Here is a 25,224-nt window from a genome sequence, read left to right on the forward strand (position 1 = left end):
TCATTTGACAGCATGACTTGTGGGTTGATACCATTACTTTGACATTTTACGTCGTAATAATGAAAAACATATCCTTGACTCTATCGAAGTTGATGAGCGGGAGACAAACGATGCCAGTCAGCCTGCACAGCCGGCCCATTGAAACTACACCAAAACTAATTTCACACATAAAAGTATGTGTTTGCATTCTCAGAGCCATGCATCCCACTGGATCTGGCATGTGAGCTTCATGAGAACCACAAAAAACTACAGCCGCCAAGCAGGCAGCAGGTCCTTCTCTCCCTCTTCCCTAAGCACCACAGCTCCCACTTGGGAAAAATAAGATACAATGTCATGGTGGCAGGTGCACAGGCAACATGGCCCATGAAAACCATGTGCAGGGCAACCAATTTGTTTTTTGGGCCTGCTCACACAAATCCCCGAACCAAACCATTGTATCGCTCCTCCTCTTCATCTGATGATGAGGAATAGGAATCATCGGACCAACACGCAGCGCGGTAAGTGTTCATTGTAAATTTAATTAAATAAACTGAACACTGAATGACAAAAAACAACAAAGAGAGTGAACGACATGAAACAGTCCTGTAAGGTGAAAAAACACAAAACAGGAAACAACTACCCACAAACATCAGGTGGAAACAGGCTACCTAAGTATGGTTCTCAATCAGAGACAACGATAGACAGCTGCCTCTGATTTGGGAACCATACCAGGCCAAACACATAGAAAAGGACAACATAGAACAAAACATAGAATGCCCACCCCAACTCACACCCTGACCAAACCAAAATAGAGACATAAAAAGGATCTCTAAGGTCAGGGCGTGACAATCATAAAGAGAAGACAGATTGATTCATGTGTAAAGGCACAGGTATAAGGGAACTACAGTGTCTGATACAATCAACAAATTACTGTTTTTATATCTTGTCATGAATATATTTATTTTTTATGCAATTAATCCTTTACAATTGTTCATGCATCGGTGCTTTTGTTCAGGAATACAGCAAATCATTTCACCTGGCTGGTTATACTATTATTATTATTATCTTATTGTTATCTTTTTTGTTTCAGTATGAAGCTGTAACTGGACTTTATTCATTACTATAACTCTATCACAAATTGAATCTACAAATATTCAGAAGAACAGGAGATTATAATAGGACAGTTTCACAAGGTTAGTCACATACTCAGTTATGTGGACACACACAATTAACATTTTAATTTACAGTGTGTGTGTGTGTGTGTGTGTGTGTGTGTGTGTGTGTGTGTGTGTGTGTGTGTGTGTGTGTGTGTGTGTGTGTGTGTGTCCAGTGTGTGTCCAGTGTGTGTGTCCAGTGTGTGTGTCCAGTGTGCGAGTGTGTGTGTCTATTGACACAGAGTTACCATGGTTATTATTGACAGAATAAACTGGTCCAAACTGGTTTGTGTTACTCCATGTATTTAAATGTCATATTCTGATCAAACATAAAACACATGATTAGAGTGAAACATCATGTTTTGTTTGACACAGGGAACACCTGACACAGGGACACTGAAGAGGTGTCATTAACCTTAAACCCTGGATAGAGGGGCTCAGTGAATGTGGTGTGGAATGTGTGCAGGTGGGTCAGTGTGTCAGAGGAGACTCTGTAGAAGGACAGAGTGCCGGCTGGCCAGTCCAGATACACTCCTACTCTGTGGGAGCTGGAGGAGGGGACGTCTATGGTAGTGTGATTATTATTGTGCCTGGCAGTGTAACGGTTGTCAGAGCAGAACAGACTCCAAGACTTCTCATTGGATCCAATAACACAGTCATTACCCTCCCCACTCCTGCTGATTCCTTTATATGTCACTCCAATATCAGCCAATCCCCCACTCCACTCTACCTCCCAGTAACAGCGCCCAGTCAGACCCTCTCTACACAGCACCTGTTTCCAGCCCTCAAATCTCTCTGGGTGATCAGGATACGGCTGCTCCTCTCTCCTACATGTCACCTTTCTGTTCTCCTCAGACAGAGAGAGGAATCTGTTTACTGTGTTTGGGTCCAGTGTGAGATCACAGGCATCTGATGGATGAAACCAGACACAATGTTAGAAATCATCATCATTCACATTAGAATGTTAATTCCCTAGCGACCTCTATGCTCTCGTTGGCTGGCCCTCACTACATATCCGTCACCAAACCCACTGGCTCCAGGTCATCTATAAGTCTTTGCTAGGTAAAGCCCCGCCTTATCTCAGCTCACTGGTCACCATAGCAACACCCACCCGTAGCACACGCTCCAGCAGGTATATTGCACTGGTCATACCCAAAGCCAACACTTACTTTGGCCGCCTTCTCTGCTGCCAATGACTGGAACGAATTGCAAAATTCTCTGAAGCTGGAGTCTTATATCTCCCTCTCTAACTTTAAGCATCAGCTGTCAGAGCAGCTTACCGATCACTGTACCTGTACATAGCCCATCTGTAAATAGCCCACCCAACTACCTCATCCCCATATTGTTATTTATCCTCTTGCTCTTTTGCACCCCAGTATCTCTACTTGCACATCATCATCTGCATATCTATCACTCCAGTGTTAATGCTAAGTTGTAATTATTTTGCGCCTCTATGGCCTATTTATTGCCTTACCTCCCTACTCGTCTACATTTGCACACACTGTACACAGATCCTTCCATTTTTATTTTCCTTTGTGTTATTGACTGTACAGTTGTTAATGTGTAACTCTGTGTTGTTGTTTTTGTCACACTGCTTTGCTTTATCTTATCCAGGTCGCAGTTGTAAGTGAGAACTTGTTCTCAACCAGCCTACCTGGTTAAATAAAGGTGAAATAAAAAGAAGGGGAAAAAATCACTAATTAGTTTAATGTAGACGTTTCTAGGTATCAAAAGGAGAAGTTAAGGTAACTTGAGACTTGTTGAATGGTCATATGCTATAGTGTATGGTAATATAAAACACACTTATTCCCATTAATTACATACACACACACACACACATCCTGAATACACACAAACATCCTGAACACTCAAACATCCTGGACACACACACACCTGTATGCATGCATGAACACACATTTCTAGCGTAACACGAACACGCCACACATATACACAAACATTGTCAAAGAAACTCTTGTAAACGTTGGTGTCCCTGATTTCTGCTTCTGTAGAACTACAGCTGATATTTAATGTGACCAAGTAAGTAATGATGGTCTTTCACTTTGACTTAACTTGAATTAAGACTTATTCTTAGTCATATTCTTCACAGCAGTCAACACTCACATTTTCTAAGCCCAGGTTTCATTGTGTTCTCTCCACCATGTTCCACACTGTAGCGGTAAGCAGAAAAACAGACAGTCATTGAGTGATACACGTGAACACACACACACACACGCACACGCGCACACACGCACACACGCACACAGACACACAGACACACAGACACACAGACACACAGACACACACAGACAGCATATAACTTTGTCCAAGTGGTGGTAAGAATGTTTGTCTTAACTAGCCTGATAACTCAAACATGTCTGATATGAACATTGACATAAACCCTCTACATACTTGAGTTTCTCCAGTCTGCAGTGTGGCTCCTCCAGCCAAGCAGAGAGCAGTCTGACTCCTGAGTCTCCTGGGTGATTGTAGCTCAGGTCCAGCTCTCTCAAGTGTGAGGGGTTTGATCTCAGAGCTGAGACCAGAGAAGCACAGCCTTCCTCTGTGACTAGACAGCCTGACAGCCTGCAAAGAGTAAAATCATATTAAAATCACACTGCTATTCTTTGGTGGTGAAAATAGTGGCAGTATATTTTTTCAACATATTCAGATATATCAGTGTCCTGAAGCCTTTCATATCTATTCATAAATTAATGTATCATTTTTAGAAATTACAAAAAATCTAAGTATTGCTTGTAGAGAGAGAAATATAAAGTACAAATATTTGAGTAGACGGACTAGACCAGTTTAAAAAGCAGTATCAGTCAAAAGACAGACAGCGAGGTACCAGATTTAGATTGTATTGAGTATACAGTCCACACCATATATATTTTGACAGTGAAGCTAACATTTTAAATGTGGCTCTATACTCCAGCATTTTGGATTTGAAATCAAATGTTTTATATAAGGTGACAGTATATAATGTCTTCTTCAATTTGAGGGTATTTTTTTATACATGTCTGTTTCACCATTTACAAAACTAAAAGCAATTCATGTATCTAGTCCCCCTATTTGAAGAAGTCATAAGTATTCTGACCAATTCACTTATAGTCTATTAAAGTAGTCAAAAGATTAGTATTTGGTCTCATATTCCTTCGCGACAATGACTACATCAAGCCTGTGACTGGTTGAGAAATCATGAATGAATCATGAATAATAACGAGTGAGAGAGTTACAGAGGATACAAAAAACATACTAACCTCTCACCATTAACCTCAAATAAAAGGTGACATTCTGTACTGTCACCTAATATGGAACATTCTATCTCAAATCCAAAATGCTGGAGCATAGCACCAAATTTAAAACTGTAAGCTTCACTGTCCAAACATATATGTTGTGTACCATGTGTTCCTGGTAAACACATGTGGATCTGGTGAACAGTTATCACGTGTTGACCAACTACAGGAATACTGACCTCAGAGTCTCCAGTTTACAGTGGGGATTCCCCAGTCCAGCAGAGAGCAGCTCCACTCCTGAATCCTTCAGGTCATTGTTACTCAGATCCAGCTCTCTCAGGTGTGAGGGGTTTGACCTCAGAGCTGAGACCAGAGAAGCACAGCCTTTGTCTGTGACTCCACAGCCTGACAGCCTGACAGAGAGATAATCATGATTTCACAAACACACTGTTAATTTAACACCAGGATTGTAGAAGGACTATGGCAGATGCATTTGGTTTATTCTCTCAAACAACATATAGATTCATCTTCCGTCTCCTAGAATTGTATGGTCATATTGTTATACTAATGTGAACACCAACACACTGATTCAATATGTTATTCAATAATACATATTATAGTACATATTTTCTCTAAACTGATAATTTCTTCCTGATGATAACTACTTATATGTAATTTTATGTACTCACAGAGCAGCTCTGGAGGCTTTGACCACTGGCAGCAGTCTCAGAAGTCCTTCATCTGATCTGGAGTATTTCTTCAGGTCAAACACATCCAGCTTCTTCTCTGAAGTCAGCAACACAAAGACCAGAGCTGACCACTGTGCAGGTGACAGTTTGCCTCTAGAGACACTTCCTGATCTCAGGTATCTTTGGATCTCCTCCACTAGAGAATGGTCATTCAGTTCATTCAGACAGTGGAACAGATTGATGCTCCTCTCTGGAGAGGGATTCTCCCTGATCTTCTCCTTGATGTACTTGACTGTTTCTTCATGGCTCTGTGAGCTGCTTCTTGTCATTGTCAGTAGACCTCGTAAGTGCTTCTGATTGGACTCCAGTGAGAGGCCCAGAAGGAAGCGGAGGAAAAGGTCCAGGTTTCCCGTCTCACTTTCTAAGGCTTTATCCACAGCCCTCTTGTAGACAGTAACTTCAGGCTTGTCTCTGAACAGCAAAGAAAAGTTACTGGACGTTGATTTTGGTTTGTCCATTAGATTCTCATTGTTGTTGATGAATGAGAGGAACACATACACAGCAGCCAGAAACTCCTGAATGCTCAGATGCACGAAGCAGTACACCTTGTCCTGGTACAGCACACATTCCTCTTTAAAGAGCTGTGTGCACAATCCTGAGTACACTGATGCTTCATTGACATCAATGCCAGCCTCTTTCAGGTCTTCTTCATAGAAAATCAGATTGCCCTTCACAAGCTGTTGAAAAGCCAGTTTTCCCAGTGACAGAATGCTCTCTTTATTCCAGTGTGGACCTGTCTCTTCTTTCCCAAGATACTTTTCATTCTTCCATTTGGTATGAAACACCACAAGGTGTATGTACATCTCAGTCAGAGTCTTTGGCATCTCTTCTCTCTTATGTTTCAGCATGTCTTCAAGGACTATTGCAGAAATCCAACAGAAGACTGGAATGTGGCACATGATGTGGAGGCTCCTTGATGTCTTTATGTGTGAGATGATTCTGCTGGCCAGGTCCTCATCACTGAATCTCTTCCTGAAGTACTCCTCCTTCTGTGGGTCATTGAACCCTCGTACCTCTGTCACCTGGTCAACACACTCTGAAGGGATCTTATTGGCTGCTGCAGGTCGGGTAGTTATCCAGAGGAGAGCAGAAGGAAACAGATTTCCCTTGATGAGATTTGTCAGTAGAACATCCACTGAGGTTGACTCTGTGACGTCACAACATATCTTGTTCTTCTGGAATTCTAGGGGCAGTCGACACTCATCCAGACCATCAAAGACGAACAGAACGTTGTATTTGTCGTAGTTAGAGATTCTTGAATCTTTGGTTTCCACTGAGAAGTGATTGAGAAGTTCAATCAGAGTGTGTTTTTCCCCTTTCATCAAATTCAGCTCCCGAAAAGGGAATGAAAATACAAATTGGACATCCTGATTTGCTTTTCCTTCAGCCCAGTCCAGAATGAACTTCTGCACAGAGACTGTTTTTCCAATGCCAGCGACTCCCTTTGTCAGCACAGTTCTGATAAGTTTGTCTTGTCCAGTTAACGGTTTGAAGATGTCGTTACATTTGATTGCAGTCTCTGGCCTTGCTTGTTTCCTGGTTGTGGTCTCAATCTGTCTCAGCTCATGTTCATTATTGACCTCTCCTTTTCCACCCTCTGTGATGTAGAGCTCTGTGTAGATCTTATTGAGAAGTGTTGGGTTTCCTTGTTTAGCGATCCCCTCAAATACACATTGAAACTTCTTCTTTAGATTAGATTTGAGTTCACGTTGGCAAATCACAGCAAGCTCATCTGAATGAAGAAATATCACAGAGGATATTAATATCTGTTTTAATTCCTACAGTATTGAAGGACTGTTATAAAGTAATAAATTATAATAATTTATTCTCTTAACTGACTGTATAAATGTGTAAATGGTTTCATAATGCATTACACACTGGAGGGACTGATTAAATTATTATTATTCATATTATTGATGGTATCATTAATGTTGTCTATCTCTCTCTCTTCTCTCTGTCTCTGTCTCTCCTCTTCTCTCTGTCTAAATTAATCACCACAACACATCCCTGCTGCTACTTGATGAGATCACTAGGTGATCACTAGGCTTCTACAATATCATTGAGTTACATAGCTATTTTAGCTGTACTTTAGCTACAGCTTTTAAATGTTTGTTATAAAACAGCATTCAACATGAGGCAGACAGCTCTTACTTTTCTCCAGTGTGTCAGCAAGCTCCTTCTGGTTCATTTTCCTCAGGATGTGCAGTGTGATCTTCAGAGCCCCCTCTCTGGCACTGCTCTCCTGCTTCTCATCTTCAGCATCCACCACTTCCTTATCCTGCTTCTGACTCTCAAAGCCTTCTGGGAGTTCTGGACTAAGAATCCTCTTGAACATCTTCAGCTCGTTCTTCACAAATTTCATAATTTTCTCTTCAAGCATCTGAAATAAATAAAGTAAATAAGTTAAGCAAGAGAAGAAATGCTTTTTCAATAACACGTTAATGAATGATTGACAGATTAACTTTACTTGAGGTAAACAAATGTACATAGCAGGACCACATACACTGAATATGGAGGCCAGGTCTGTTTGATGACTCTGGGAAGACTGACCACTGAGAATCTCTGACTCTGATCTCTCCTGTTGGTTTCTGTGGACAAAACATCCAAGGAGTGCGCACACACACACACACACACACACACACACACACACACACACACACACACACACACACACACACACGGAGGGAATGTTGTGTTTGTTTAATATTGTTTTAGGACTTTGAAAATGTAAAAACAAATATTATGAAAACAGCAAAAAAACATGGAAAAATGGGAGAGGAGAAATGACTAGAGACAGTGTTGTTTAACTCACTGAGCATGACCCATGAGTTCCTCTTACCTTTGTTTAGGAGAAAAGTCTCCCTCTCTAAACTTTATAGGATGACCCATAGACCGGTCACTCTTCATGGACACACAGCTGGGTACAGGGGAGTCTGGTCTCTCCTGCTTGATTGGGCTTCAACACAGCAGAGACAAACATTACATCTCTCATCTACTCTGAGCTCAGATGGGGAAACAAGAATAGTTTCATTCCAAAATGCTATATATCCACTTTCAGAAATGTTGGTGAATTAGTTTTTTGTTAAATTAAAATATGAATGAAATTGGGTGTGTTTTTTACTATCTAATCATGGCATGGGGTTGTTCAATGACAGACATGTGTTTGTTTAAAATCTATCACTTGATGGTTTCATTTCAGAGAGACAAATAATCATGTTTGTTTATGCTAAATTCTATATATCTGCCTCATTCTCAGAGAAATCAGTAGTACTGCTAGGTTTTACACAGTAATAATATCTGCCTCACTCTCAGAGAAATCAGTAGTACTGCTAGGTTTTACACAGTAATAATATATATCTGCCTCACTCTCAGAGAAATCAGTAGTACTGCAGTTAGGGAGACAGAGCAATCATATTTCAACTGCAGTAGATATAATTGATTTAAAACCATGACTATATAATAAACAACAGGTCTAACACAACAGGTTTGGACAATAGTGATCTAGTGAGCTTTTTCCATCAATGAACAAGAAGTACAAATGCCTCCAATAGCCAAACTATGACCATTCACAAAAACATACTATAGTCCTTCTGTAGGTTAAGACCTCTGGGACTAAAGTATCTACAACATACTATAGTCCTTCTGAAGGTTAAGACCTCTGGGGACTAAAGTATCTATAACATACTATAGTCCTTCTGAAGGTTAAGACTTCTGGGAACTAAAGTATCTACAACATACTATAGTCCTTCTGTATGTTAAGACCTCTGGGGACTAAAGTATCTATAACATACTATAGTCCTCTAGGTTAAGACCTCTGGGGACTAAAGTATCTATAACATACACTATAGTCCTTCTGTAGGTTAAGACCTCTGGGGACTAAAGTATCTATAACATACTATAGTCCTCTAGGTTAAGACCTCTGGAACTAAAGTATCTATAACATACACTATAGTCCTTCTGTAGGTTAAGACCTCTGGGGACTAAAGTATCTATAACATACACTATAGTAATTCTGTAGGTTAAGACCTCTGGGGACTAAAGTATCTATAACATACTATAGTCCTCTAGGTTAAGACCTCTGGAACTAAAGTATCTATAACATACTATAGTCCTTCTGTAGGTTAAGACCTCTGGGGACTAAAGTATCTATAACATACTATAGTCCTTCTGTAGGTTAAGACCTCTGGGACTAAATATACTATAGTCCTTCTGTAGGTTAAGACCTCTGGGACTAAATATACTATAGTCCTTCTGTAGGTTAAGACCTCTGGGGACTAAAGTATCTACAACATACTATAGTCCTTCTGTAGGTTAAGACCTCTGGGGACTAAAGTATCTATAACATACTATAGTCCTCTAGGTTAAGACCTCTGGGGACTAAAGTATCTATAACATACTATAGTCCTTCTGAAGGTTAAGACCTCTGGGAACTAAAGTATCTACAACATACTATAGTCCTCTAGGTTAAGACCTGTGGAGACTAAAGTATCTATAACATACTATAGTCCTCTAGGTTAAGACCTCTGGGGACTAAAGTATCTACAACATACTATAGTCCTCTAGGTTAAGACCTCTGGGGATTAAAGTATCTATAACATACTATAGTCTTCTAGGTTAAGACCTCTGGGGACTAAAGTATCTATAACATACTATAGTCCTCTAGGTTAAGACCTCTGGGGACTAAAGTATCTATAACATACTATAGTCCTGTAGGTTAAGACCTCTGGGAACTAAAGTATCTACAACATACTATAGTCCTCCTGTAGGTAAAGACCTGAGGAGACTAAAGTATCTACAACATACTATAGTCCTCCTGTAGGTAAAGACCTCTGGGGACTAAAGTATCTACAACATACTATAGTCCTTCTGTAGGTTAAGACCTCTGGGAACTAAAGTATTTAAAATACACTCAAATCAAATCAAATAATTAAAGAGCAGCAGTAAAATAACAATAGTGAGGCTATATACAGGGGTACCGGTACAGAGAGTAGCAGAAGCGTAGAGAGGGGGGGCAATGCAAATAGTCTGGGTAGCCATTTGATTAGATGTTCAGGAGTCTTATGGTTTGGGGGTAGAAGCTGTTTAGAAGCCTCTTGGACCTAGACTTGGCGCTCCGGTACCGCTTGCCGTGCGGTAGCAGAGAGAACAGTCTATGACTGGGTGGCTGGAGTCTGACCATTTTTATGGTCTTCCTCTGACACCGCCTGGTATAAAGGTCCTGGATGACAGGAAGCTTGGCCCCGGTAATGTACTGGGTCGTACGCATTACCCTTCGTAGTACCTTGCGGTCAGAGGCCGAGCAGTTGCCATACAGTGATGCAACCCGTCAGGATGCTCTCGATGGTGCAGCTGTTGAACCTTTTGAATCTTTTCAGTTTCCTGAGGGGGAATAGATTTTGTCATGCCCTCTTAACAACTTGGACCATGTGTGCTTGGACCATGTTAGTTTGTTGGTGATGTGGACGCCAAGGAACTTGAAGCTCTCAAACTGCTCCACTACAGCCCAGTCGATGAGAATGGGGGCGTGCTCGGTCCTCCTTTTCCTGTAGTCCATAGTCCTTCTCGACTTCTGTCCTTCTGTTCTATAGTCCTTCAGTAGGTTAAGGCCACTAGGGACTAAAGTATCCCAAATAAAATGAAGAGGCATCTGCATAGCATTTTGGCAGATTAACTCATGTTTACTTCTGAATATTAACTCAGGTTTTCGCCCAGCGGCAAATGAGATGGAGCTTTGGCAGGCGTTGGACCTGTGGCCGAAAAGTGTCCTGTTTGAATTCCGGGCTGGGCGCTGGAAAAAATGATCTGACGACAGGAGGGCTGCTGGGTTCACATCCTCAATACATCCTCCCCTTTTGTTGGGCCCTTGAGCAAGGCCCTTACATGCTCTCCATCCAGGGGAGCTGCACTGCAGCTTGAACCTGTGGTCGTCTCAACTGTGTGTGTGAAGTCTGTGTTTGAGGGGTTGAGAACGGAGCAGAACACATGTTGCTGTTGTTTGCTGTAACTACATTACATTTACATTTAAGTCATTTAGCAGACGCTCTTATCCAGAGCGACTTACAAATTGGTGCATTCACCTTATGATATCCAGTGGAACAACCACTTTACAATAGTGCATCTAACTCTTTTAAGGGGGGGGGGGGGGTTAGAAGGATTACTTTATCCTATCCTAGGTATTCCTTAAAGAGGTGGGGTTTCAGGTGTCTCCGGAAGGTGGTGATTGACTCCGCTGACCTGGCGTCGTGAGGGAGTTTGTTCCACCATTGGGGTGCCAGAGCAGCGAACAGTTTTGACTGGGCTGAGCGGGAACTGTACTTCCTCAGAGGTAGGGAGGCGAGCAGGCCAGAGGTGGATGAACGCAGTGCCCTTGTTTGGGTGTAGGGCCTGATCAGAGCCTGAAGGTACGGAGGTGCCGTTCCCCTCACAGCTCCGTAGGCAAGCACCATGGTCTTGTAGCGGATGCGAGCTTCAACTGGAAGCCAGTGGAGAGAGCGGAGGAGCGGGGTGACGTGAGAGAACTTGGGAAAGTTGAACACCAGACGGGCTGCGGCGTTCTGGATGAGTTGTAGGGGTTTAATGGCACAGGCAGGGAGCCCAGCCAACAGCGAGTTGCAGTAATCCAGACGGGAGATGACAAGTGCCTGGATTAGGACCTGCGCCGCTTCCTGCGTGAGGCAGGGTCGTACTCTGCGAATGTTGTAGAGCATGAACCTACAGGAACGGGTCACCGCCTTGATGTTAGTTGAGAACGACAGGGTGTTGTCCAGGATCACGCCAAGGTTCTTAGCACTCTGGGAGGAGGACACAATGGAGTTGTCAACCGTGATGGCGAGATCATGGAACGGGCAGTCCTTCCCCGGGAGGAAGAGCAGCTCCGTCTTGCCGAGGTTCAGCTTGAGGTGGTGATCCGTCATCCACACTGATATGTCTTATGAACTAACGGATAAAGTTGTATTGTATTGTATTGTATTGTAATGTACTGTATTGTATTATATTGTACTGTACTGTATTGTATTGTACTGTACTGTATTGTACTGTATTGTGTTGTATTGTACTGTATTGTATTGTACTGTACTGTATTGTACTGTATTGTGTTGTATTGTATTGTAATGTAAAGAAGTCAGCCAGAGTTGATGTCTTCCATCGTTCAAACAAAGAGATGCCTCCCTGGTCACCAGTGTGTTTGCATATAATGAAGATCAATTCTACCCCCGCCCATACAATACTTTTATACACAGTAATTAAACATTTGTAATATAACAATACTAATAATAGTAATAATGTATTAATTAGTTACACACATTACATTGTGGATAGATAGTACTCTGACATCTATAGTGTTTACAGTAATGACATCTATAGTGTTTACAGTAATGACTTTTACCCCCCCCCCCCATTACATTGTGGACAGATAGTACTCTGACATCTATAATGTTTACAGTAATGACATCTATAATGTTTACAGTAATGACATCTATAGTGTTTACAGTAATGACTTTTACCCCCCCCCCCCCCCCCAATTACATTGTGGATAGATAGTACTCTGACATCTATAGTGTTTACAGTAATGACTATTACCCCCCCATTACATTGTGGACAGATAGTACTCTGACATCTATAATGTTTACAGTAATGCCATCTATAATGTTTACAGTAATGACATCTATAGTGTTTACAGTAATGACTTTTACCCCCCCCCCCCAATTACATTGTGGATAGATAGTACTCTGACATCTATAGTGTTTACAGTAATGACTATTACCCATCATGATCTATTTTAACCCCTCTGCTCCTCTCAGCCCAGCTATCTCTATAAAACATCCTCTTTTGATTTCCACCTGACATATATTTTTCAACTGTGTTGTGAGTCTTAATGAATGTGTAACCTTTCTAGTCTCATAGTATCCACAGACTGGAAGTTAAAGATACAGATTGTTCATTAGAGTATTATTCTATTATTAATTGACTGACTATGGCTTTCCAAATCCCCCAGCACTGCTATTTCTAAAGATCATTTAAAAATAATATTGTGATTTTTTCCTCCATTCTTATTTTCCTATAAATTCATAAATGGCACCATGCAAGGTTCTATATGGAACCATTTTGGTTCAGTGAAGAAGAACCTCTAGAGTTCTGATCAAAGAACCCTATAAAGGGTTCTATATAGAACTTTTAGTGGTTCCATATGTTAAGCAAGATAGAACCCTTTTTGGTTAAAACAGGAGTGAAGAGTGTGTTGATATAACGGTTCTGCTTGTAACAACCATCAGAATTAGTCAAAACAATAAGGTTATGCATGCCAACATATTAGGAAATAATTAAGAGTAGGAAAAATTATTGGGTCATGCAAAAATTCTATAGATGTGAGTGTGTGTGTATGCTGGTAAAGATAAATATATACAGGACACAAACATTTAATTCCAGCGTTTTGCAGAACAAAAATTCATAAACAAACATCTATAAATTAAAATCTGAGAGCAACAATATTTTACAGACACATAAAGGTACCCATAAGCAATCATTTCTGAAGAAAAACAACACGTGAATTTTTGGGGGATTTAACGATTTAGAAATAAAGTTCTTAAACGACATTGTCATCTCACCTCTTAGCTTTGGTGTCATGTTCCCCAGAGAGACTCCTTTTAGAGGCAGGGACCCCCCCCTCTCTCTTCCCAGAGAGACTCATTTTAGAGGCAGGGCCCCCCTCCTCTCTCTTCCCAGAGAGACTAATTTTAGAGGCAGGGACCCCCTCCTCTCTCTTCCCAGAGAGACTCATTTTAGAGGCAGGGCCCCCCTCCTCTCTCTTCCCAGAGAGGCTCATTTTAGAGGCAGGGCCCCCCTCCTCTCTCTTCCCAGAGAGACTCATTTTAGAGGCAGGGCCCCCCTCCTCTCTCTTCCCAGAGAGACTCATTTTAGAGCACTGACCCCTAAACAGAGATCCAGCATGTTGGTTGTGGTTAACACAGTGACAACTAATTATTGAATTTCAATTGTTCTCTTTTATTAATTATCTCTTAGAAATAAAACATTTACTAACAGACACATCCAAACAGTCAGGTGATTTAATGCATCACATGAACATGTAGTCGTGACTGGTAGGTTTCACCTCTTCTCCATGTAGTGGAACTATTGATAATAATATCTCACTTTGTCTTTTAATCATTTCACTCATTCTAGTGTGTTGCCTTGTTCAACAGCTATGCTATTATTATGCTATTAATAAATATAATTCATAATAGCAATGTTAAGAAAAGTATTTTCAGTGGTTTCATACCAAATTACACAGGAAGCAGGAGCTCATTGGAATTTTGAAAACACATGTTCTGATATTCTGTCAGATGATTTAGAACTATGATACATCAACATTTTTACAAATTGTAAAATAACCACGATATACGAATCATATAATACGATATATAAACAATATGTTTTTGAATTTGACTTGCCTACGCCCAGTTAGCGCCATTTTGTATGATTGAACTGTCACGTACCTGTCCCAGGTGAAATGGACTGTTTTACTGTCATTCACTATAGTAAAATAACACCAAATATTTAATGTCCCTACACACTTTACAATAATCCCTGGGAAGAGTCTTACCTTGTAGCCTGAATTCACAACCAGAACATGTCAAGTCATTGAGATATTTTCTGTTGTGCTGAGAGAGCACCTTCCTGATGACAAGTGTCTCTGTATCTATGTTCTAGATACAGTTGATCTTTGGATGCAATAATATCTGGTCAAAGTTTAGTGACACAACACCATATTATATCATAAACATAACAGCAGTTTAACCTTCGGCCAGTAAAGGCCATGGCATACTATAACATGTAGAATCATTAGGATGGATCCAGTGTCAACATATCTCTAACTTTGAAGTATACAATGGGGTTACAAATTATTGACACTCTTGACAACCTCAAACCAACTCTTAGTTTCCTGATTCAGATCTGTTCAAACCAACTCTTAGTTTCCTGATTCAGATCTGTTTAAACCAACTCTTAGTTTCCTGATTCAGATCTGTTTAAACCAACTCTTAGTTTCCTGATTCAGATCTGTTTAAACCAACTCTTAGTTTCCTGATTCAGATCTGTTCAAACCAACTCTTAGTGTCCTGATTTAGATCTGTTCAAACCAACTCTTAGTTTCCTGATTCAGATCTGTTTAAACCAACTCTTAGTTTCCTGATTCAGATCTGTTTAAACCAACTCTTAGTTTCCTGATTCAGATCTGTCTAAACCAATTCTTAGTTTCCTGATTCAGATCTGTCTAAACCAACTCTTAGTTTCCTGATTCAGATTTGTTTAAACCAACTCTTAGTTTCCTGATTCAGATCTGTTTCAACCAACTTTTCTGATTGTCATTGTCATTCAATGTATATCTAAAGTTGGCTAAAGCACGTACAGATCTGGGACCAGACTAATGTATCTGTGATTTGCCAGTTAGACTGTTTGTCTGGTTTCTGGTCAGTGGTCAGCAGTGGTGGCTGGTGGCATGGAGGACAGGCTCATAATAATGGCTGGAATAAAGTGAATAGAATTGTATCAAACGCATCAAACACATACAGTACGTACAATTCCACTCACTTCATTCCAGCCCTTATTGTGAGCCGTTCATCCTCCCCTTACCAGCCTCCTCTGGTGGTCAGTGGGCACAGCATGGTTGGGGTCAATTCCATTTCAATCAATTCACAAGGTTAACCTCATTCAGAAGCATTGAAGAGAACTGGAATGTTAGTGTACTTCCTGAATTGACTGGAATTCTAACAGAATTGACCCGAACCCTGGGGCACAGTGCTGTGTTCTGCTGCTGGTGGTGGTATGAGGTCTTAACCTCAGTCTCCCTCCCTCATTCCCTCTTCCTCAGTACGATGTAGATGAGACCACTGACCAGACACAGAGGGAAGGACACCCAGGCCAGGACGTAGGCAAAGCCGAACTCTGCATCCCCCACCCTATCCGGACTCATTACCGTGTAGATTATAGCTCCACACATCACAAACAGACCTAGAGAGGGGGAGGAAGAGGATGGCAGGTAAGAAGAGAGAGAGAAGAGAAAACTGCATGGTTAGTTTTAGACAGCTGTTGAGGATCATTCATTTTTCCCAAATTGACACACCTAAACTTTTTTGACAGACTTGGTTATGTTCTGTATATTGGGGAGGGGCTGAATCTGCTAGTTTCCACAAGTTAACCCCCTTTATTCAGCCTCCAGGATCAAATTGAGTTAGCTAAGCATGAGATTTGGTTGGGTTCCAACTCAGAGATTATGACACACCTAACATTGAGACATTAAACCAAGCCTTGTATTAAGGGAGCTAACATTGAGACATTAAACCAAACCTTGTCTTAAGGGACCTACCATTGAGGCAGTGAACCAACTGTCGTAGTAAGTGACCCCGGGGCACGTGCCCTGATTGCCTGTTTGGTAAAATATACATAAACATTTCCGGCCCCATTCTGAGAAATCATATGAAACTTCTCTGAATCATACTAGACACCTTCATAATGCAGAATATATTACTTACAGTTGAAGGCGGAAGATTACATACACCTTAGCCAAATACATTTAAACTCAGTTTTCACAATTCCTGACATTTAATCCAAGTACAAATTCCCTGTCTTAGGTCAGTGAGGATCACCACTTTATTTTAAGAATGTGAAATATCAGAATAATAGTAGAGAATGATTTATTTCAGCTTTTATTTCTTTCATCACATTCCCAGTGGGTCAGAAGTGTACATACACTCAATTAGTATTTGGTAGCATTGACTTTAAATCGTTTAACTTGGGTCAAACGTTTTGGGTAGCCTTCCACAAGCTTCCCACAATAAGTTGGGTGAATTTTGGCCCATTCCTCCTGACAGAGCTGGTGTAACTGAGTCAGGTTTGTAGGCCTCCTGGCTCGCACACGCTTTTTCAGTTCTGCTCACACATTTTCTATGGGATTGAGTTCAGGGCTTTGTGATGGCCACTCCAATACCTTGACTTTGTTGTCCTTAAGCCATTTTTCCACAACTTTGGAAGTATGCTTGGGGTCATTGTCCATTTGGAAGACCCATGTGCGACTAAGCTTTAACTTCCTGACTGATGTCTTGAGATGTTGCTTCAACTCCCTCATGATGCCATCTATTTTGTGAAGTGCACCAGTCCCTCCTGCAGCAAAGCACCCTCACAACATGATGCTGCCACCCCATGTGCTTCACGGTTGGGATGGTGTTCTTCGGCTTGCAAGCGGTTTTGGCGGTTATGTGGATATAGATACTTTTGTATCTGTTTCCTCCAGCATCTTCACAAGGTCCTTTGCTGTTGTTCTGGGATTGATTTGTACTTTTCGACACCAAAGTACGTTCATCTCTAGGAGACAGAGCGCGTCGCCTGCCTGAGGGGTATGACGGCTGCGTGGTCCCATGGTGTTTATAATTGCGTACTATTGTTTGTACAGATGAACGTGGTACCTTCAGGCTTTTGCAAATTGCTCCCAAGGATGAACCAGACTTGTGGAGATCTACAATTTTTTTTCTGAGGTCTTGGCTGATTTCTTTTGATTTTCCTATGATGTTAAGCAAAGAGGCACTAAGTTTGAAGGTAGGTTCTTGAAATACATCCACAGGTACACCTCCAATTGACTCAAATTATGTCAATTAGCCTATCAGAAGCTTCTAAAGCCATGACATAATTTTCTGGATTTTCCAATCTATTTAAAGGCACAGTCAACTTAGTGTATGTAAACTTCTGACCTACTAGAATTGTGGTCCAGTGAATTATAAGTGAAATAATCTGTCTGTAAACAATTGTTGGAAAAATGACTTGTGTCATGAACAAAGCAGATGTCCTGACCGACTTGCCAAAACTATAGTTTGTTAACAAGAAATTTGTGGAGTGGTTGAAAAAACTCGTTTTAATGACTCCAACCTAAGTGCATATAAACTTCCGACTTGAAATGTATAGCTGTTACATTGAACACATTGAACGGAATATGAATGACAGTCATCCAATATGCTGTAATAGAAATAAGGCCAAGCTCATGAAACAAAAATGTGTCCTCCCAAATCTTAAATGGCACTGACCACCACTGATTGAAATACATGGAGTAACCCACACCACTTTGGGCCAGTCTATTCCTGTAAATAGTTACCATGTTAAAATATATACACTGAGTGTTCAAAACATTAAGAACACCTTCCTAATATTGAGTAGCACCCTTTGCCCTCAGAACAGCCTCAATTCGTCAGGCCATGGACTCTACATGGTGTTGAACACGTTCCACAGGGATGCTGACTCGTGTTGACTCCAATGCTTCCTATAGTTGTGTCAAGTTGGCTGGATGTCCTTTGGGTGGGGGACCATACCTGTTACACACAGGAAACTGTTTGTGAAAAACCCAGCAGCGTTGCAGTTCTTCACACACTCAAACCGGTGCACCTGGCACCTACTACATATCCCCTGCAAAGGCACTTCAATATTTTGTCTTGCCAATGTGTCACTTATCTCAAGGCTTAAAAATCCTTCTTTAACCAGGGCTCCTCCCCTTCATCTACACTGATTGAAGTGGATTTAACAGGTCACATCAAAAAGGGATCATAGCATATGTTACATGTGTACACTACTCAACCATTTAAACATGTTTAGTGATGGAGTGACAGTTAAACTGGACCACATGACTACAATGATGTCACCTGTAGTTGTTGTTGGACCACATGACTACAATGATGTCACATGTAGTTGTTGTTGGACCACATGACCACAATGATGTCACCTGTAGTTGTTGTTGGACCACATGACCACAATAATGTCACCTGTAGTTGTTGTTGGACCACAATAATGTCACCTGTAGTTGTTGTTGGACCACATGACCACAATAATGTCACCTGTAGTTGTTGTTGGACCACATGACCACAATAATGTCACCTGTAGTTGTTGTTGGACCACAATAATGTCACCTGTAGTTGTTGTTGGACCACATGACCACAATAATGTCACCTGTAGTTGTTGTTGGACCACAATAATGTCACCTGTAGTTGTTGTTGGACCACAATAATGTCACCTGTAGTTGTTGTTGGACCACATGACCCCTTACTTAAAACGTTCATCATGACATCACATTAATTGAGAAATAGCAGTGAAGGATCACAATGTCTTTATGTTTTAATAATGTTCTTTCAGCTCTCTGCCAGAGGATCAGTCCAGGTGTGCAGTGTGTCACCAGGTGCTGAGGGATCCAGTCTCTATCACCTGTGGACACAGGTTCTGCAGACAGTGCATCACCAGATACTGGGAGAAACCTGCTCCTTCAGGAGACTATGACTGTCCTCAGTGTAGAAAGAGATCCAGAACACGTCCTGTACTACAGCACCTGAGTGAACCTGATGATGCCAGATCTAAACCCTAAACCATATGTGTTGATATGACATGGCAGGTGGGCAGGGAATCCCCTATAGAACTCTGTGAGGATACCACTAGGTGGACCCCTATAGAACTCTGTGAGGATACCACTAGGTGGACCCCTATAGAACTCTGTGAGGATACCACTAGGTGGACCCCTATAGAACTCTGTGGATACCACTAGGTGGACCCCTATAGAACTCTGTGAGGATACCACTAGGTGGACCCCTATAGAACTCTGTGGATACCACTAGGTGGACCCCTATAGAACTCTGTGAGGATACCACTAGGTGGACCCCTATAGAACTCTGTGGATACCACTAGGTGGACCCCTATAGAACTCTGTGAGGATACCACTAGGTGGACCCCTATAGAACTCTGTGAGGATACCACTAGGTGGACCCCTATAGAACTCTGTGGATACCACTAGGTGGACCCCTATAGAACTCTGTGAGGATACCACTAGGTGGACCCCTATAGAACTCTGTGGATACCACTAGGTGGACCCCTATAGAACTCTGTGAGGATACCACTAGGTGGACCCCTATAGAACTCTGTGGATACCACTAGGTGGACCCCTATAGAACTCTGTGAGGATACCACTAGGTGGACCCCTATAGAACTCTGTGAGGATACCACTAGGTGGACCCCTATAGAACTCTGTGGATACCACTAGGTGGACCCCTATAGAACTCTGTGAGGATACCACTAGGTGGACCCCTATAGAACTCTGTGAGGATACCACTAGGTGGAGGCAGAGTGTCACTGTCACACCAAGATGTATTACCACAACTTCAAGTTGTTGTTGACATGGAATGGAATAGTCCCAAAGGTTTAATGATCAGTGGAAATAAAGTTCACCTCAAATAAATGACGAGACCTTCAAGTCTGGTATGAGGCTATGATTTCAGGGCATTCAGAACATTCAATTAGATTTTCAGAGAGAAAGGTAGAGCTAACCTGAAACAGGATACTGTTATCCTCATTGAAATGGGCATTGTGTTTTTCCCCTTTTGTGTAAAATGTTAAATCCCTACTGTAACTATGGCAACTAGGACCAGGCATAATTAATTACTGTGTTGTTGTGTCTCTACAGCTGAACAACATGATGGAGGACCAGACATACTGAATTACTGTGTTGTGTCTCTATAGCTGAACAACACGATGGAGGACCAGACATACTGAATTACTGTGTTGTTGTGTCTCTACAGCTGAACAACATGATGGAGGACCAGACATACTGAATTACTGTGTTGTTGTGTCTCTACAGCTGAACAACATGATGGAGGACCAGACATACTGAATTACTGTGTTGTTGTGTCTCTACAGCTGAACAACATGATGGAGGACCAGACATACTGAATTACTGTGTTGTGTCTCTACAGCTGAACAACATGATGGAGGACCAGACATACTGAATTACTGTGTTGTGTCTCTATAGCTGAACAACATGATGGAGGACCAGACATACTGAATTACTGTGTTGTTGTGTCTCTACAGCTGAACAACATGATGGAGGACCAGACATACTGAATTACTGTGTTGTTGTGTCTCTACAGCTGAACAACATGATGGAGGACCAGACATACTGAATTACTGTGTTGTGTCTCTACAGCTGAACAACACGATGGAGGACCAGACATACTGAATTACTGTGTTGTTGTGTCTCTACAGCTGAACAACATGATGGAGGACCAGACATACTGAATTACTGTGTTGTTGTGTCTCTACAGCTGAACAACATGATGGAGGACCAGACATACTGAATTACTGTGTTGTTGTGTCTCTATAGCTGAACAACATGATGGAGGACCAGACATACTGAATTACTGTGTTGTTGTGTCTCTATAGCTGAACAACATGATGGAGGACCAGACATACTGAATTACTGTGTTGTTGTGTCTCTACAGCTGAACAACATGATGGAGGACCAGACATACTGAATTACTGTGTTGTTGTGTCTCTATAGCTGAACAACATGATGGAGGACCAGACATACTGAATTACTGTGTTGTGTCTCTACAGCTGAACATCACGATGGAGGACCAGACATACTGAATTACTGTGTTGTCTCTACAGCTGAACAACATGATGGAGGACCAGACATACTGAATTACTGTGTTGTCTCTACAGCTGAACAACATGATGGAGGACCAGACATACTGAATTACTGTGTTGTTGTGTCTCTACAGCTGAACAACATGATGGAGGACCAGACATACTGAATTACTGTGTTGTGTCTCTACAGCTGAACAACATGATGGAGGACCAGACATACTGAATTACTGTGTTGTCTCTACAGCTGAACAACATGATGGAGGACCAGACATACTGAATTACTGTGTTGTTGTGTCTCTACAGCTGAACAACATGATGGAGGACCAGACATACTGAATTACTGTGTTGTTGTGTCTCTACAGCTGAACAACATGATGGAGGACCAGACATACTGAATTACTGTGTTGTTGTGTCTCTACAGCTGAACAACATGATGGAGGACCAGACATACTGAATTACTGTGTTGTCTCTACAGCTGAACAACATGATGGAGGACCAGACATACTGAATTACTGTGTTGTGTCTCTACAGCTGAACAACTCTTTCCATGATGGTCTTGTCATCGAACCATCCCAGAAGGCCAAGGCCTCTTCTGCACACAACAGGATGCACAATAGCGTCAATAAAACTCTGCAATAAAACCCACTAAATATAATTCTAGTGAATCCCTTGTCCTTCCAGGTGTTACACTATTAACAGTGAGTCATAGGTGTTCTCTGAAACTGGTCCTGGAGAGCTACTGTGCTGTGCCTTCTGGTGCATGCTAACATGTGCCCTTTGTCCTGATCTTGTCCACATTCTGATTGTGCCCACATTTCTAGACCGGTGTAGACGATTAAAAAACACATTGTGATCTGATTGTGATCAGATCTGCGTGACCACATGTAGGTAGCCAGGCACGCTTTATGTCTGGATATTAATCAAGTGTAAACACATCTGGATGGTAATTTAAATCTTCATTATACTGGCCTCGAAAATCATTGACAGACCATTGCCTTATATAGCATCAGTAACGACTTTCGCCATCCGCTGGAAGACGGTGTCCCCTTTTCTCAGCAGAGGATGGGAGAGCGGAGGAACAATGGACATGTCTGAGTATCCTTAGCATGCTACATACTTAAACTGCCTACTCATTTCGGCGTTTGATCTAGTAGAATTCACTTTTCTTTTCTGACTCACGTGTTTGACAACAGCTGATAATCAGGTAATTTAAGGCGTTGTACCAGCCAGCGCGAATGGTGGTAGTCAACGCAATCACGTATTTGATGATGCATTTCGGAGGACTATTATAAAAATTTAATATACTATAAAACATATTTTTCGCATACTATTTATGGTGCTTTCAAGACAACTGGGAACTCTATAAAAAAAAATGTTTAAATGATGACGTCAGTGATCTTCATGTAGTAAAATCGGAGTTCTAGAAAGACGCCGGAGTTTCCGACATGGAATTCTGAGTTGGATGACTGTTCAAAACGATTTTCACATTCGAAGCTCGTTTTTCCCCCCAGAGTTTCCAGTTGTCTTGAACGCACTGAAGTCGGAAGTCGGACATTTCCGACTTCCCAGTTGTTTTGAAAGTGGCATTAGTAGACTTTTATGGGTATTCGGACAGTACGGGAGGGTTGGTTAGTCTGGTGAGAGGCAGCGTCACCGCTGCTCCCTACGCCCCCTCTGACTGACAATCAGATGCAGGCCATCAGTTCAGTAAAATAAAAATAACATACATTATTATGCTCATTCAGCTATGCCTCACAATACAACAAACGATGTATTACCAGTGTGATCATATACTTATACTTTTCTGAGAAGAGCAACATTGACAGGGCAATTCAAGCATAGCCAATATGCAGTGATAATGTATTGGGCCTAAAGCCTACTGCACAAACATCATTGCTACCAGAACTGTTTTTAATAGGTTAATGTTGCATTAACGTATGTTTTTTTAAGTTATGTGTGTTAGACCTCGGCTTGCATTTTGACTCAAAGTGATCTTGATTCCAGAAAAGGTTGGTGACCCCTGATCTAAATGATATGAAGGTTGTGATTCTCTTGATTCCTGTGTTTGTTTCAAATCTAAAAAAAAGTATTTATGGTGAAGACAATAAGAAGAGGCCACACCCAGAAGAGTCAAAAGGTGATGATCAACTATAGTAAATGTTTTCCTTCGCTACTGCCAGTAATGTTGAGGCCAGGGTGGGACCCCACAGACTGTATCCTGAATCCTGAACAGATCAGCCAAGACAATAAGTGGTAACTGAGTAGCTCAAGGTCTGCCAAAGGTAGACTAGACAAAACACCCCCCCCCTCAGAGTCCACATGGGCCTGATGGGATGTGGTCAACGGGTTTGGGCTGATTACCTCAGATTTGTAGTCAGATTAAATGACAAAAGTAATTCGTAACTCAGTCATTAGTAAGTTAGTAACGTAAACAGATTACTTGGGTTACTTCCTTGGTTAGCCAGCATCTGCCTCCTCAGTTTACACAGACCTGTCTGCAAAGACAAAACAGCTACCTGACAGACAGGTAGACTTTAATGTAGGCCTACTCATTTCCACTGAAACTAGACATTTAGGTGAGTAGCTGATGTCATCCCTGTGCTTGATGGGAAGTGAACAGGGTGGAGCTGTGTTGACTAATAATTTTAAAAAGTCCTCTTGACAAAAATATCCTGGTGAAATGTTTGATTATCTGGTCCTCAGTACGTGGGGTTAGCCTATGAAGAGGTTTTACAATAACATGGCAGGCCTACATCACTGGCCTAGAAAGAAAAACAAGGATTTCATCATCTCTTGAAATGAACTACCGCTCCTTTATATTATAGGTCTATACATAGACTACTGGATTACACATGACGTTGTGTGAGTGGTAGCCATGACACTACAGTCACCTGAGTGTAGACTTCTCTCAGCAACAAGTGAGTTAACCTTTTACTGCAGGGGCTAAATCAGGGTCACACAGTGGGTTTTCTTGGTAGTCTTAAACACATTTACTTTGAAACAAAAGTATACACCTCACACACATGGTTATGGGCTTAACAAAGAAGAAGACACCTCTACCATGTCAGATATACGGTAGAGTTTAAATGTATTCAAGTTTGAGTTTGCATCCCAATATTAAACTTTATATGCATCACAGAATACAGTAATTTAACAAAACCGTTTGCCATAGAAACACCTGATTTTTTTTTAAATAAAAAAGTGTATTAATTATTAAATTATGAAAAACAATCAAATTCCACCCATGCGGCCACTAGAGGGCGATCTGGTCATTTGACTGCAGGAAAGGGGTATCTCAAGGCGTCCACATTGTTTCAGAGTGGAACACTGCAGAACACTCAGGTATACTGTCTGCTTCCTGACCACTTGAGCCCCCAAGGACACTCAGGTATACTGTCTGCCTCCTGACCACTTGAGCCCCCAAGGTCACAAGGACAGATTTTAAAGGCATCAGAACAATGGGAGATGATACTTACTGTCAACTAAAGCTGTGAATTCTTCTGAGATGTGTCACAACACTGAGTCTGACAGAAAGTTCAGGATGTCTTTTCTTTCTGGCAGCAGCTCAGGAAAAGTCAGCTGGTCGGTGTTTTATTCCACACTGAACTAAAATATAAACGTAACATGTAAAGTGTTGGTTCCCATGTTTCAAGAGTTGAAATAAAATAT

At 41.5% G+C, this 25,224-nt stretch overlaps 1 protein-coding gene and 1 long non-coding RNA gene across 2 annotated transcripts; both read right to left on the reverse strand.

Annotated features, from left to right (window-relative positions):
* Positions 1 to 566: 566 nt before the first annotated feature.
* LOC139572965 (NLR family CARD domain-containing protein 3-like) lies at positions 567 to 7,712 on the reverse strand. Its single transcript, XM_071395924.1, has 7 exons — positions 7,619 to 7,712; positions 7,267 to 7,495; positions 5,056 to 6,847; positions 4,606 to 4,779; positions 3,543 to 3,716; positions 3,255 to 3,301; positions 567 to 2,042 (listed from the first exon to the last, which is right to left on the reverse strand). The coding sequence occupies exons 2-7, from the start codon at positions 7,493 to 7,495 to the stop codon at positions 1,489 to 1,491; spliced, it is 2,970 nt and encodes a 989-aa protein (XP_071252025.1). The 5' UTR covers positions 7,619 to 7,712; the 3' UTR covers positions 567 to 1,488.
* A 247-nt stretch (positions 7,713 to 7,959) lies between these two features.
* Positions 7,960 to 14,803, reverse strand: LOC139574648 (uncharacterized). Its single transcript, XR_011674810.1, has 3 exons — positions 14,714 to 14,803; positions 13,719 to 14,042; positions 7,960 to 8,071 (listed from the first exon to the last, which is right to left on the reverse strand). It is a non-coding gene; the product is annotated as an uncharacterized lncRNA (long non-coding RNA).
* Positions 14,804 to 25,224: the final 10,421 nt, after the last annotated feature.

Source organism: Salvelinus alpinus, chromosome 1 (assembly GCF_045679555.1).
Source record: "Salvelinus alpinus chromosome 1, SLU_Salpinus.1, whole genome shotgun sequence".
NCBI classification, from domain to species: Eukaryota; Metazoa; Chordata; class Actinopteri; order Salmoniformes; family Salmonidae; genus Salvelinus; species Salvelinus alpinus.

Excerpts from the sequence above, each read along its gene's own strand:
- LOC139572965 (XM_071395924.1), bottom strand. The coding sequence starts at position 7,495 with ATGCTTGAAGAGAAAATTATGAAATTTGTGAAGAACGAGCTGAAGATG. Across the intron at positions 6,848-7,266 it reads TGCTGACACACTGGAGAAAA|ATGAGCTTGCTGTGATTTGC; the intron begins GTAAGAGCTGTC and ends TTCTTCATTCAG. Across the intron at positions 3,302-3,542 it reads TGCAGACTGGAGAAACTCAA|TGTGGAACATGGTGGAGAGA; the intron begins GTATGTAGAGGG and ends TTACCGCTACAG.